The sequence below is a fragment of the Cystoisospora suis genome (genome assembly GCF_002600585.1).
Source record: "Cystoisospora suis strain Wien I chromosome Unknown contig_3283, whole genome shotgun sequence".
NCBI lineage: Eukaryota > Apicomplexa > Conoidasida > Eucoccidiorida > Sarcocystidae > Cystoisospora > Cystoisospora suis.
In genome coordinates, this window is record NW_027156078.1 from 1 (window position 1) to 11,537 (window position 11,537).

An 11,537-nucleotide genomic window follows, 5' to 3' on the forward strand; every position below is an offset into this window, starting at 1 on the left:
CCCGAAAGACCGCAAGAACTAACCCCAGGATGCGGGCTACCGGTAACAAGTTCGGAGGTCAGTTCGAGCAGCTACGGAATAACAGAAACAATGACGCGACGCTTAAAGTCTCGTACGCCAGTGTGCACCTCAGCCCGTGTTCAGAATGTGCGCATGCAAATTTGACGTGCGCGATCTAGCATTTCGGAGCGCTGGGTCTGTTTCCGTGACTGCTCAAGAAGCTGGCACTTGGGCACACTCACCGACAGCTGAACCCGTAAAGTTCGAAAAAAAAGCGGCGGCATCTCACCTTCTTTCTTCTCTGCGCACCGGNNGATCGGTCCTGTCGTGCCCAGGTCTACTCGTCGTCCTGATCCTGCTATTTCTTCTTTCTTCTCTGCGCACCGGCTGCTCTTGCATTCAGTTTCGCTGCAAGACCTTCCCAGGGAGTCCGACCTGACGTCTCCGTGGCTGGATGAGCTGCTTTCCGACATCTCCCGGTCTCTTACCGCATTCATTGAGCAAGCTTCTCTTTGTTGACTCTTTTTCTAGACAACACTTTGATGATACGGGTTCCCGAAGAGATTGAGCTCCTGTATCCTACGGAACGGACTATGCATGCGACAATTCAGTTCTTCCTGCTTACAGACAACAAGCTGCGCTGGAATTATCACTCCCCCTCTCTCTTTTGTTTGCTTATCTGTTTCTTTCATCAACTCTGTCTCCGAGGTTTCTTCTTCAATTTTCTTGCTGGACTGCTTGTGGAGCATTCTTTATATCTAACCTTCGAGGTAACACATGGTCCACCTTGGTCGGTCCTCGTAGGCGTAGTGAATGTGCATTCTGATACTCATTTCCTCCTGGAGATGGTAGACTGTACCCCAGGCGGAAAAACCTGGCATTCGCAGTACACGGAACGACCCGTTGGTCTATCTTTGCGTAAGCGATTCTGAAAATGCACGGGAATTGGGTCAGGCAGACTTCGCGTTAGCGGTTTTCTTCTGCTACTTTCTTTTATCAGAGAAAAGAAGTTTTAGCATGGCGACATCTTCTTCCTCATCGGTTCGGTTTTCAGCATCATGAGTCTCAATGAAAAGATTTCGTGACAGTCTGCCTTGAATTTGCCCGTAAAACGTCTCCATTTCTCGTTCTCCTTCAATACTTCCGTCTCTGCCTTCCAGACAGCTGTCTACCCCTTCCTTTCTCATTCATTTCCTGCTTTTCTCCTTTTCTCTTTGCCGATAATATACGTTCCTGCATTGACAATACCTTCTGTCTTCTATCCTTGCACACCGCCGTCTCTCCGCGGTAACAGTTTCCCTCGGAGTTGCTCGCTCCTCCCGTCATGGTGATGGTGTCATGACGCCCACCCCGTTTTGCTGTCTCTTCTTCACTTTTCCGTCCGTCGTCGCCTTCTTCTTTGTATTTCATTAGGATGGGGGGCATTTCAGACTTTCCTTTACTCCGGATTACTCTCTTCGGTTCGGGAAGCAGTGGAAAGACCGCCCTAGCGAATGCCTTCGTCAATAACTACTGCACACCAAACTCAACGCATCCAACAGAATGGCCTCAGTAGGATGATTCTCTCTCTTTCTCTTTCTTGTCAAGTTCTCGCTCTCGAAGACTTCTCTCATGTCTACACATTCATTGACTGGGATGTGTTTACCGACCTGTCTATGTCTCTCACTACCTGCTTGCCTATCTACCTCATAGTTACTCATCTACGTATCACCCCCTTTGGTTACTGCGTGTGGAAACGGCTCTGTATTCTTTCTTTTCGAACACACGTTCTTTTTATCTCTTCTTCCTTTTCTTTCGATGGACTGGAGGACACATGACGACACTCATACCAGTAACAATGAACGCATGCACCCTTCCCCCCCCCTTCCACCTGAGATGCTCCGAACTCATTCGAGAGAAGAGGCACAGGGCGTTTCTTTCACGCGTTTGCAACTTGTATGGCCTTAGCCGTGTCAGGAAGGAAGTTAGTGATATAAACACACAAGTTGTCTCCCTGGAAGAGACATGGCGGTTTCTTCTATTTTCGTACTCAATATATTACCGTGAGGCAGCCCCATAAGGGAACTGTTGGAGATATCTCATATGTATCTTAGAGATTACGTATATGTTTTGCATGTATATATTTCCATGTGATAGTCACTTGTATTGTTTCCCGTCTAGCCTCGTGATGCGTTTATTTTCTCTAGTTCCTTCTCTTGAGTGCAGGAGCTTGTCAGTGCATTCTAGATCTGCTCTTAGAAACCCTATTCTAGATGGAATCCTCAGCATACATGTAGGTGAAACTCAGGTCGTCTACGTCATTGACTAGATGTTACAGTCACTTACGTGAGGTGTACATACAGTCGGTGCTTTGAAACTATGCTGCAGAAGAAGAAGGGGGAGAGAAAGAGGAGGCAGGTATGGTGGGAGTCTCTTCTTTTCTATCCACCTACCCTCCTTTCGTGTATCATGCTGTTTTCTCTCTATCATACATATCAGTCACACTGGACGACATGTACATGCGAGTATATATCCACATATGTCTCTCTCTCTAGATATNNTGCAACTCTCTAGTGTAAACCTCTATGTCTCTCTCTCTAGATATCTACACCTCTATGTCTCTCTCTCTAGATATCTATACCTCTATGTCTCTCTCTCTAGATATCTACACCTCTATGTCTCTCTCTCTAGATATCTATATATATATAGATGTCCATGTCCCTTCTACTGGGGTTCTCATTGGTGTCTCGAGAGATTTCTTGAGAGGTTTACTTGAGAACGTCTTCATTGATTTGCTGCCTGTGTCTCGTCCGCTATGTGTCAGACTGTATTACAAGGTGTGTCGAATTCCAGAAGAAGAGGACCCCTCGGTGCAGTCCCCGTTGAGATCTGTGTGTGTAGAGATTGAAGATACTTACGACAGCACGCGAGTCGATGATGGACGAGATATCCGTCGCTTCATGACGATGAAAAGAAAGATAAGTAAGAAAAAAAAGAACGTGGGTGAGGGATCTGGATAGGCTAAAGACAGATAGGTAGACCGATCAAAACATAGATAGGCAGCCTAAAAATAGATAGAGAGATAGGTAGATCGATAGATTAAAGATAGGTAGATCGATAGATTAAAGATAGGTAGATCGATAGATTAAAGATAGGTAGATCGATGCAGGGCGTTCCCTTTTCTTCGTGTCGTGATGTTTGACTTGGCGCATGTAGGAGAAGGTTGCTGCTGTCTCTTTGTCTCTCTACCGTGCTCTGTCTCCCGTGTACTTCAACGCCATACATCAAAGGTTCTGGGCTCACGTCTGTCGCTCCTGTCTTCCCTGCCTAACTCTCTCTCTGTACATAATAGCCTGTTTGTGGCCCATATATACATACACATATATCTACATATATATCTACGTATATATGTGGATCGAAGGAGGGGACGTCGTCCTATGTCCTGTCCGTAGTTTGGTCGACCCTTTCCTTCAAACTCATCAGAAGACAAAGAGGAAGGAGACAGGGAGGAATCATCGCACCCGCCGTAGATCTGTCTTGCTTTTTGCATTCTATCTTTCTGTATTTCCATCGACGTATCTTCAGAGATATGTTCTTTTCTTATCGGCTTTTCTCCGTTGCATTGTTTCTCTTTTCGGTCATCTTTCCTTCTGCAGTGTCTGTAGGGAAAGGCATGACAGACTTTACGCCATTCAATCTTTGGAAGCCTCCTGCTATGCCTGTCAATAGCAAGGAGCCCTACGTCCCGATCACGCATGGTAATCTCATGCTATGTCTTTGAAACCGTTCATCTGCAGACACATACAGAGAATTGAACTGGCCTGATTAAGGCGTTTACTTTTCATCCTTTTCACCAGTTACTTCGTCTCTCTTCATCTTTCTGTCCTTCTGGATTCGCGAAGCACTTCTCCGTGTCCTCCGCTCAGATGTATAGCACCTGATATGTATATACAAGGGAAGATGGGGGAAGGTATCTGCACGACCGTCTTAGAGGGCGAGGATGTCGTGGACTTGGTGACTGAAGTCTCCACTTGTGGGCAGTGAAAAGGGAGATACCATTTTCAAGCTATCCATCTGTGCATATATAGATATATATATAGATATAGATATATATAGATAGATAGATATGATTATGATGATGAAGCTCTGACGCGCATGTACATGGTAACGTACATAGGTGGATAGTTAGGTACATAGATTAAAGCTGGATAGATTGATCAGAGACAAATAGATAGATATATATGTAGGCGAGGCCAGAAGTCTCTTGTAGGGCATATGGTGAGAAGAAGAAGACGGTGTATGGTGGAGATTGTGTATCAGGAGGATGAATGGCATAGATCATCTCTAGAGGAATGGTGTCTTACGTTCTTTTTCTTTTTCCTTTGCAAGAGAGGAACACTTAGATGACTCCCTCGTATGAGAGGGATAGAGAAAGACCGATTGAAAGCTGCTGATCGAGTGAAAGGGAAGAAGTGTCTTGTACATCGATCTGGCTGTACTCTTCGGTCTCCAGGTGCTTACAGGGTTTGTGGGATGTAAGAGGACGGGTAGATACCCATGTATCATATATGTGTGGACACATATATACAGATAGGCAGATAAGCGCGGGGATCGTATCTGCTCTCGTCTCTCGTGTGTATATGTATATATCAGACGTCTCTGTGTATGTTGTTGAATGGAGGACTTCTTGTGTGAAGATCTTCGTAGGGTTTGGATAAGGAAGGTTGTTATGACGATGCATGCATGCGCGCAGGGAGAATGGGAATGCTGATCGTCTTCGATGTCAATCGAAAACAGACTTTCAATAAAGCCATGGAAATCTACGATACGATTGAAAGTGTCTTAGATTTCAAACAGGTATCTTCCTTCAAATTCGTCTTTCTTATCATCCTCTTTTTTACTCTCTTCCTTCTTATTCTTCTCATCCCTTTCTTCAGACCATCTGTCTCTCCAGCCTACCTTACGTTTTTCTCCTTCATCTTTCTTTTCGACTTCTTCTTTCTCTGTTATTCCTGTTGTTCTCCTTCCCTCTTTCCTGTCGCTTTCTGGTGATCCTCTTCACTCATACACGCGAGGTCAGCTGTGAAGTAGCTGAGCTCATCTTTAGGAATGTACAAGGGACATCCCACAACACCCCTACCTATCTCTCTATCTCTACGGGAAGCCTTCAAGAATCTATGTACTTAGAACAGTTCCGGCCATCCATCAACCAGACTTCTTTTGTCTCTCTCCAGTCAAGAAAAGTAGGTGAAGATGTCTCATAAACGCAGTTAGTGTCCTTCTCTCTAGTGACTGGTATAGAGGGTGCTCCTCTCTACAGACGTCTTACAAGCATGCATTTCTCAAGCCTACGGTAGATAGATAGGTAGGTTCAATATAGGTAGATAGACTGAAGATAAACAGATCAAAGATACGTAGATAGATCAACGATAGTTAGACGGATAGGAAGATAGATTAAAAAGAGAGATTAGCGAGAGATAGGGTAGTCATCGTAGCTGGAAGAGAAGAAAGCATGATCCCTGTGTATCTCTACAGTACTGCTATGTGTCGACTGGCTGTGTATATCATGCTGTAACTTGCACAGAGAGATAGCTTTGTGGTAGGAGACAAGCGAGGGAGTTTATGTTTCTGATTCATTCCTTCTCTCTTTCTTTTGCTTTTCTCAGGAGACGTTGAAGCCGATCATTTTCTTAGTTGGGACTCAGTATGGTATGTGGATGCATGAAGAGATACAACTCAACTCAGTCAGGTCTTTCTTTCATTCCTTCCGTTCTCTCAGCAGAAAGAAAGAAAGAGAAAAGGCAGGTCTTTGATACTGCGAAAGATGAGAAGGATGTGTAGTAACAAAATGTACCCCCCCCGGATGCAGGACTCGGGAGAGCCTTCTTCAATGGCCGTTTTCTTCTTTTCCCTCGTCACAGTTAGGCACTCATCTTGCAGGTGGATTCCTGAGCTAAGCTTTTCTTTCTGCGATATATGTATAGACACACATCTATGTGTGTGAAGGTGTGTATCTTCCTGTATACAGATATGTATATGTCAATATGGATATATCAGATGGCTAGATAGATAGAATAGATAGTACATACGTCCCCAGTACATCATAGAGGAGTGCCTGTGTATAGAGTCCTCTTCAGCTTGCTCCTGCGTCACGTGTGTGTAGGTAGACATGTGCAGATCCTTCGAAGTCTACTGTGTGTGATGACGTCAACAGCCGAAGTCTATTCGTCCCCCCTTGTTAAGTCTATGTACATTAGAAGATACGTATGTACCGGTAGATAGGCATTCGCCTTTGTGAAACAACCAGAACTCACGTGTGCGTCAATGTCTGTTGTCTCGTCAAGTGTATTTTCGCTTTCTTCCTCATTCCTCCTTAGTCTCGATTCTAAGGAGTTCTCGCGAAGATTGAAGAGAAGGAAGGAAAAGGCATAGTTTCTCACAGGCACCCAGTGATGAGTCACATAGAACTTCTCTTCTTTATCTTTCAAATGCTCTCGGGCTTTTGGAGTGGAAGAAAACTGTATCATGGAAGAGTCTTGCCATAGAAGTATCAGAGGCGTTTGAAAGTGCATGTATCTGATAGGCGTCGATAGGTCTTTTTCTTTTCTTAGAGGACGAAAGCGGGATAGGTGGAAGACAAAAAGAACGTCCTCACCCGTCTCGCATGCAAGTATCGTCTTCTTAACGTGCCGAAGGTGTACATACACTCAAGCTTATCAAAGCGTGTCCATTCCCTCACTCGAGTCTAGATTCCTTTTCTCAGCTCTCTCCATCAAGGGTCGTCTTCCCTTTCTTTCTTTCTTTCTTTCTTTTTTTCTTTATTGTTCTGGTCATACTTCTCCAGATGTCGATCCCACATCAGAGAAGGTTCAAAGTCTTCTCGGAGAGGCAGAGACATACGCGTAAGACTCTCTTTCTTTTTCTCTTCTCTCTAAGTCTCTCTCTCTCTGTGTTTCTCCCTCTCTCTCTCTCTCCCTGTGTGTAAGTCTCTACTTTGGCGAAGGATCTGGAAAGCACTTGCGTCTTTAGTGGTAGCTCTCCCCTCCGCTTGGTGAGGTCTCCAGTAGACGCCGAAAAGAACAGCCAGTCTTTTCTTCGTACGGAGGTGAAAAAGTTTAGGGTTTGTCTTCTGTACGGATGGCAGGTACACCTATCCTTATAGAGCCATAGGGATCTACATTTTCTCCATTTGTATGTCACTGCTTATCTACCTTGTAGATCCGTCTTTTCCCTTGATCCTTGTGAATTTCTGGCAGTTTGTATATGTTCATAATCTTCTCTCCTTCTCGACGTTTTCTTTCTTTCTTTCTTGTGTGAAGGCTGCTGGTTTTTCTTTTACTTCTCCTTCTGTTCTTTCTTCCCCCTTCCTCCTTAGTTCCTCTGAAAATGAGAAAGAGGAAGATTGGAAAAGAGCAGTGAAGTCTTCGTACGTCGTCTCTCTTCACTTTTCTCTTCTTCTAGAAAAGATCGACGTCTCATGTGGAGTGAAGGGCTACCTAGGCTTACTAGACTATATACCAGCGAGGTATTCTATATATATACACTTAAGTCATGCATGTGCACGCACAGGGGTTTTTCTTCTCCTTTTCAAACAGGTGTTTACGCTTGTCTTCATGGTACTTCATCTGATAGTCTCCTTCCTCTTTGATTCTTCTTCTTTCCGTTGACTCTATTGAATGGAGTGAGCGTCTCGTGTCTATCATCATCTTCCTCTTCCTCCTCGCGTGTTTCTCTTTCCTTCTTCTCAAAGGATTTGTGTTGGGAGAGAAGATTTCGTCTGCTTTGCCCCTTTCAAACTATCTTCTTCTTCTTTCTTATTGTATGTCTGATGTGATACAGACAAGCGAAGTTTTTACGATTCTGGAAGGTCTCAGCTATCGACGGAAAGAACGTGAAGAAGGTAAAGGAATAAGACAGCGATGGCGGCAGGGTGCTTGTTCTTCTTTTTCTTCGTGTTTCTTTTGTGTCTTACTTATTGTTTCTTTCATCTTTACATAAATGTAGAGGTATCGACGGCAGGTTTCGCGCCGATTTCTTTCCCTTTTCTTGGTGATATAGACACTAGGAAATGAAAAGCTAAGCAAAGAATAAGAAGAGGTCGAGAAAGGAGTGACGGCTATTTTGTAGCTCAAAGAGAAAGAACTCTTCTCCTCTCCATCGCGCGCATCATCATCCTCTTCATCTATTGCATCTCGAAAAAGCAGATAGATAGATAGATAAATCAAAGATAGATAGATTAAAGATAGATAGATCAAAGATAGATAGATGGGTGTTTTGTTTGTTTGGGGCTATTCGATGCTTTCTTGACCAGAACGTGAACTTGCTGTCTGTTCATTAAAGTCGAGGTAGGGTGCTTTTCGTTATGACATAACATACATTGATGAATGAAGAAGAAGGCCGAGGGTCTCTAGTACAACATAGAGAGATGTTGCTAAGTCTGTCAATCCAGTCGGCCTATAGAATGTTCCTCTTCTTCAGTCGTGAGTTTTCTTTGCGCTCACTCCGACTATCTGTCCGTAGCTAGGTAAGCAGTTGGGAGACTGTCTCCTCGATTCTTCTCGCATTTAGTTCTTGTTGTTCCTAGTTCCAAGGGCGTTTCTCCTTTCCTCCTTCTTCATCGTCCTCTTCCTTTTCAGATGTTCAGAGAAATGATCTATCGAATTCTCGGCATGGTCATGCTGTGGGACTTCGTTTACGAGGAGGTAAACTGCACCCTTCATCCATTTGTACCCCCATACTTTCACAGAGAGAGAGAGAAAGAGAGAGAGACGGATAGCTATATGCGTATGTATATAGTTATCGGGGGCGGCGGTGTGTGGACAGAAAAGGCAGTCCTTCTTCTCTTTAGCCACGTTGATCAAAGAAAGCCCTGAGAGCGGTACTGTCGTGTCGCGTTTGTATGTCTAAGCACAATCGGTTGCGTCGATTTCTTTGAAAGCTTTGTTTACTCTCTTGTCTCTTCTTCTCCGAGGGTCGCACTTCGTTCCAGTCCTTTTCATGATGCACTATCATACAGAGAAAGTCTTGAGTAGATAGGTAGATAGATATATGGATAGATAGATAGTTCAAAGATAGATAGATAGGACACTCACATTCCCAAGAGAATGGATCGAACCCCCCCCCCATAAAGAAACCTTTTTTCATTCTTGAAGGTGATAATTGCTCATGGAGACCTGTCGTTTCTACTACTATTGAGATGCTGCAAGTGTGAAGCCGGTGCGTCTACTACTGGAGTATCCATCCGACAGCAACCAAACAAGTGACAGAGAGTTAATGAAGTAAGAGTGAAAACAGAAACATCATAGGAATGATATGGGACGTCACAGATTTTTTGCTTCTGTCTTTCTCGTGTTTTCCTTTCTTAGGATTCTACATCGGAAGAGGAGAATGAAGGTTGCAGTATCATGTAACAACGCTTGAACGAGCTTCTTTCAAACAGATGGATGCTTTTTAGAGTGTCTGTCTAGTTGAGTAGCCAAGGGACTACGATATAATATTAGACACTATAAGTCCTCGACGCTCTCCAGGAAGAAGACAAGGAGAGACGAGGAGCGGCATGACCATCAAAAGACAGGAGAATCATTCTGTCTTTCGTTTACCCTAAACCTAATCGTGTACTGGCGCGGAAATGTCGGCCTGAGTTCATTAACGTGACCCTCGTAATTATCATTTTGCGCGAACTTCTCTCCTCCGTTCAAACGGAGGAATGAACGAAAGCACGGAACGCGTCCGAAAGAGAGAGACGGAGAGATTCCAGGCTACTAGGAGTGACACGAAGCAGCGCGTTCGCAAGAAAGAGGTTGAGACGTGAGGCTATTAGTATGACTACCGCGAAAACAAGGGAGAGAGAGAGAATTATCCAGGGGAGGAAGACGAGGATTGAAAGTATCATCGTACGTAACGATGAGAGAAGGGATAGATAGGAAAATAGATGGGGCACGACCCCGCGCCATTGGTAAACGATGTTTCATCCTTTATGATATCTCTATATCCCCCAGCTAGCTTTCTGAGTGATAAAAGAGGGCCTCTTATCGTTACGTTTGTCGAACAGAGAGGAAGACAGGCGATGAAACTAGCGTCATAAAGAACTAAGTTCGCAGGGTTTGAATGAGCTACTCCCAGTGGATCGATATGTCTATGTAGAAGACCAGTGGGTTGCGAGCGGAGTTCGGCGCAAGTCCTTCTATTCATACGATTCTTATCAAGATTGAAAATCCACTTCTTACATAACTCCAAAGAGACAGGGGCGTGCCAGCCGCTACTTCTGTGCGAAAGAACACGAGAGAGAGGCGATGAACGAGGTTAAACCCCCCCCCTTTGATCTCCATGCACGTACCTACACACAAATCCCGATGTCTCGAGGCCCTCCACCCCCTAAGAGGAGGGTTACGTCAAGTTACTTACTGCCAAGCCAAAGTCCCTTCTCTTTCCTCATTCTTCTACGGAGAATACTGTGCAGGAGTTTATCTAGGTGATATAACGAACTTCCTGCTGGTTGCGCATTGCAATACAGTTCGGCGAGACACGGACACGTCAGCTTAACCCATGCATGCACGCTCTTCGTAACAAGTGTGGAAGTAAAGAAAAAGTCAAACCCAAGCATCTCTGTCTCAAGACGGTGGTAGCTGAGAGAAAAATCCATGACATATATGTATAAAACATATCGCACGTGTCTTTCTACATGGAGAGAGATAGTATTATATACACACATGCACATGTCTACATACATGCACGGATGTATGTTTTCGCCAAAGGTGTTTGAGTGTCGCTCCTTCTCCCCTTACCTGCGCATACATATACCCATGTGTGACTGTGCATGCATGTGATATGCGATAGAAAGAGTAAGAAAAAGAACCCCATCAATCAGTCGCGTATTCTTTTCTTTCGTCCTCTTTCTCCTTTCTTCCATTCAAAGAGGTCTGTATGACTTAAGAAGGAAAAATGTCCGGCACTATTTTCATGCCTAGAAGTCCTTGAGGAAGATACGTCTGAGCTCGGAACTCTGGAGGCTGATTTCTAGGCAAAGTCGCTAAGGCCTGGTTTGTATAGACATATCCCTTTGCATAGCCAAGCTGTCTCATTAGCTGCGTGGGGGCATTCCGGATATGGAGAGGCACAGGCATATCACGGTACTGCATGACGAGGCTCTTGGCCTTGTTGTAAGCTGAAGCAAGAGAAGGCATACACCACACAAGATAGCTAGCTAGACGACACCATGTGAAAATGAAGACGTGCGCTCTATCTGTAGATGTCCATATTTAGTTCTATGTATGGAGCTGGCTCTCTCGGACTTCTTGAAGACCCTTAGCTATCCGGCACGTGTGAGATCGCCTATGCGGTCTAAGGCAGCTTGTTGTCTATCTACGCTCCATCTATCTGAATGATACGAATCTAGTGAAAGGGGGATTGAAGGGCGCCTGTCAGTGTCTCATCGTGCAGGCATAGATAGGCACGTCTCCTGCAAAGGAATACATGACTCGAAGAGTGGTCCTCCCTGTATGTATCCATGTATCCCATATCTATCTATCTATATGTATCTATACATCTATATATATCTA

At 44.5% G+C, this 11,537-nt stretch overlaps 3 protein-coding genes across 3 annotated transcripts; 1 reads left to right on the forward strand and 2 right to left on the reverse strand.

Moving 5' to 3' along the window:
* The first annotated feature begins 371 nt into the window (after nt 1-371).
* CSUI_006478 (ras family protein) lies at nt 372-9,529 on the forward strand. Its single transcript, XM_068066636.1, has 9 exons — nt 372-1,551; nt 2,804-2,982; nt 3,636-3,737; nt 4,733-4,836; nt 5,646-5,688; nt 6,824-6,881; nt 7,819-7,879; nt 8,616-8,681; nt 9,345-9,529. The coding sequence occupies exons 1-9, from the start codon at nt 1,415-1,417 to the stop codon at nt 9,387-9,389; spliced, it is 795 nt and encodes a 264-aa protein (XP_067921385.1). The 5' UTR covers nt 372-1,414; the 3' UTR covers nt 9,390-9,529.
* On the reverse strand, nt 5,346-8,940 carry CSUI_006479 (uncharacterized protein). The gene has a single exon (XM_068066637.1). The coding sequence runs from the start codon at nt 6,549-6,551 to the stop codon at nt 6,201-6,203; it is 351 nt and encodes a 116-aa protein (XP_067921386.1). The 5' UTR covers nt 6,552-8,940; the 3' UTR covers nt 5,346-6,200.
* On the reverse strand, nt 9,310-11,162 carry CSUI_006480 (uncharacterized protein). The gene has a single exon (XM_068066638.1). It carries the CDS (start codon nt 10,706-10,708, stop codon nt 10,376-10,378), a length of 333 nt encoding a protein of 110 aa, XP_067921387.1. The 5' UTR covers nt 10,709-11,162; the 3' UTR covers nt 9,310-10,375.
* Between the last annotated feature and the right edge of the window lie 375 nt (nt 11,163-11,537).

Excerpts from the sequence above, each read along its gene's own strand:
- CSUI_006478 (XM_068066636.1), top strand. The coding sequence starts at position 1,415 with ATGGGGGGCATTTCAGACTTTCCTTTACTCCGGATTACTCTCTTCGGT. Across the intron at positions 3,738-4,732 it reads CTACGTCCCGATCACGCATG|GGAGAATGGGAATGCTGATC; the intron begins GTAATCTCATGC and ends GCATGCGCGCAG. Across the intron at positions 8,682-9,344 it reads GGGACTTCGTTTACGAGGAG|GATTCTACATCGGAAGAGGA; the intron begins GTAAACTGCACC and ends TTCCTTTCTTAG.
- CSUI_006479 (XM_068066637.1), bottom strand. The coding sequence starts at position 6,551 with ATGCACTTTCAAACGCCTCTGATACTTCTATGGCAAGACTCTTCCATG.
- CSUI_006480 (XM_068066638.1), bottom strand. The coding sequence starts at position 10,708 with ATGTATGTAGACATGTGCATGTGTGTATATAATACTATCTCTCTCCAT.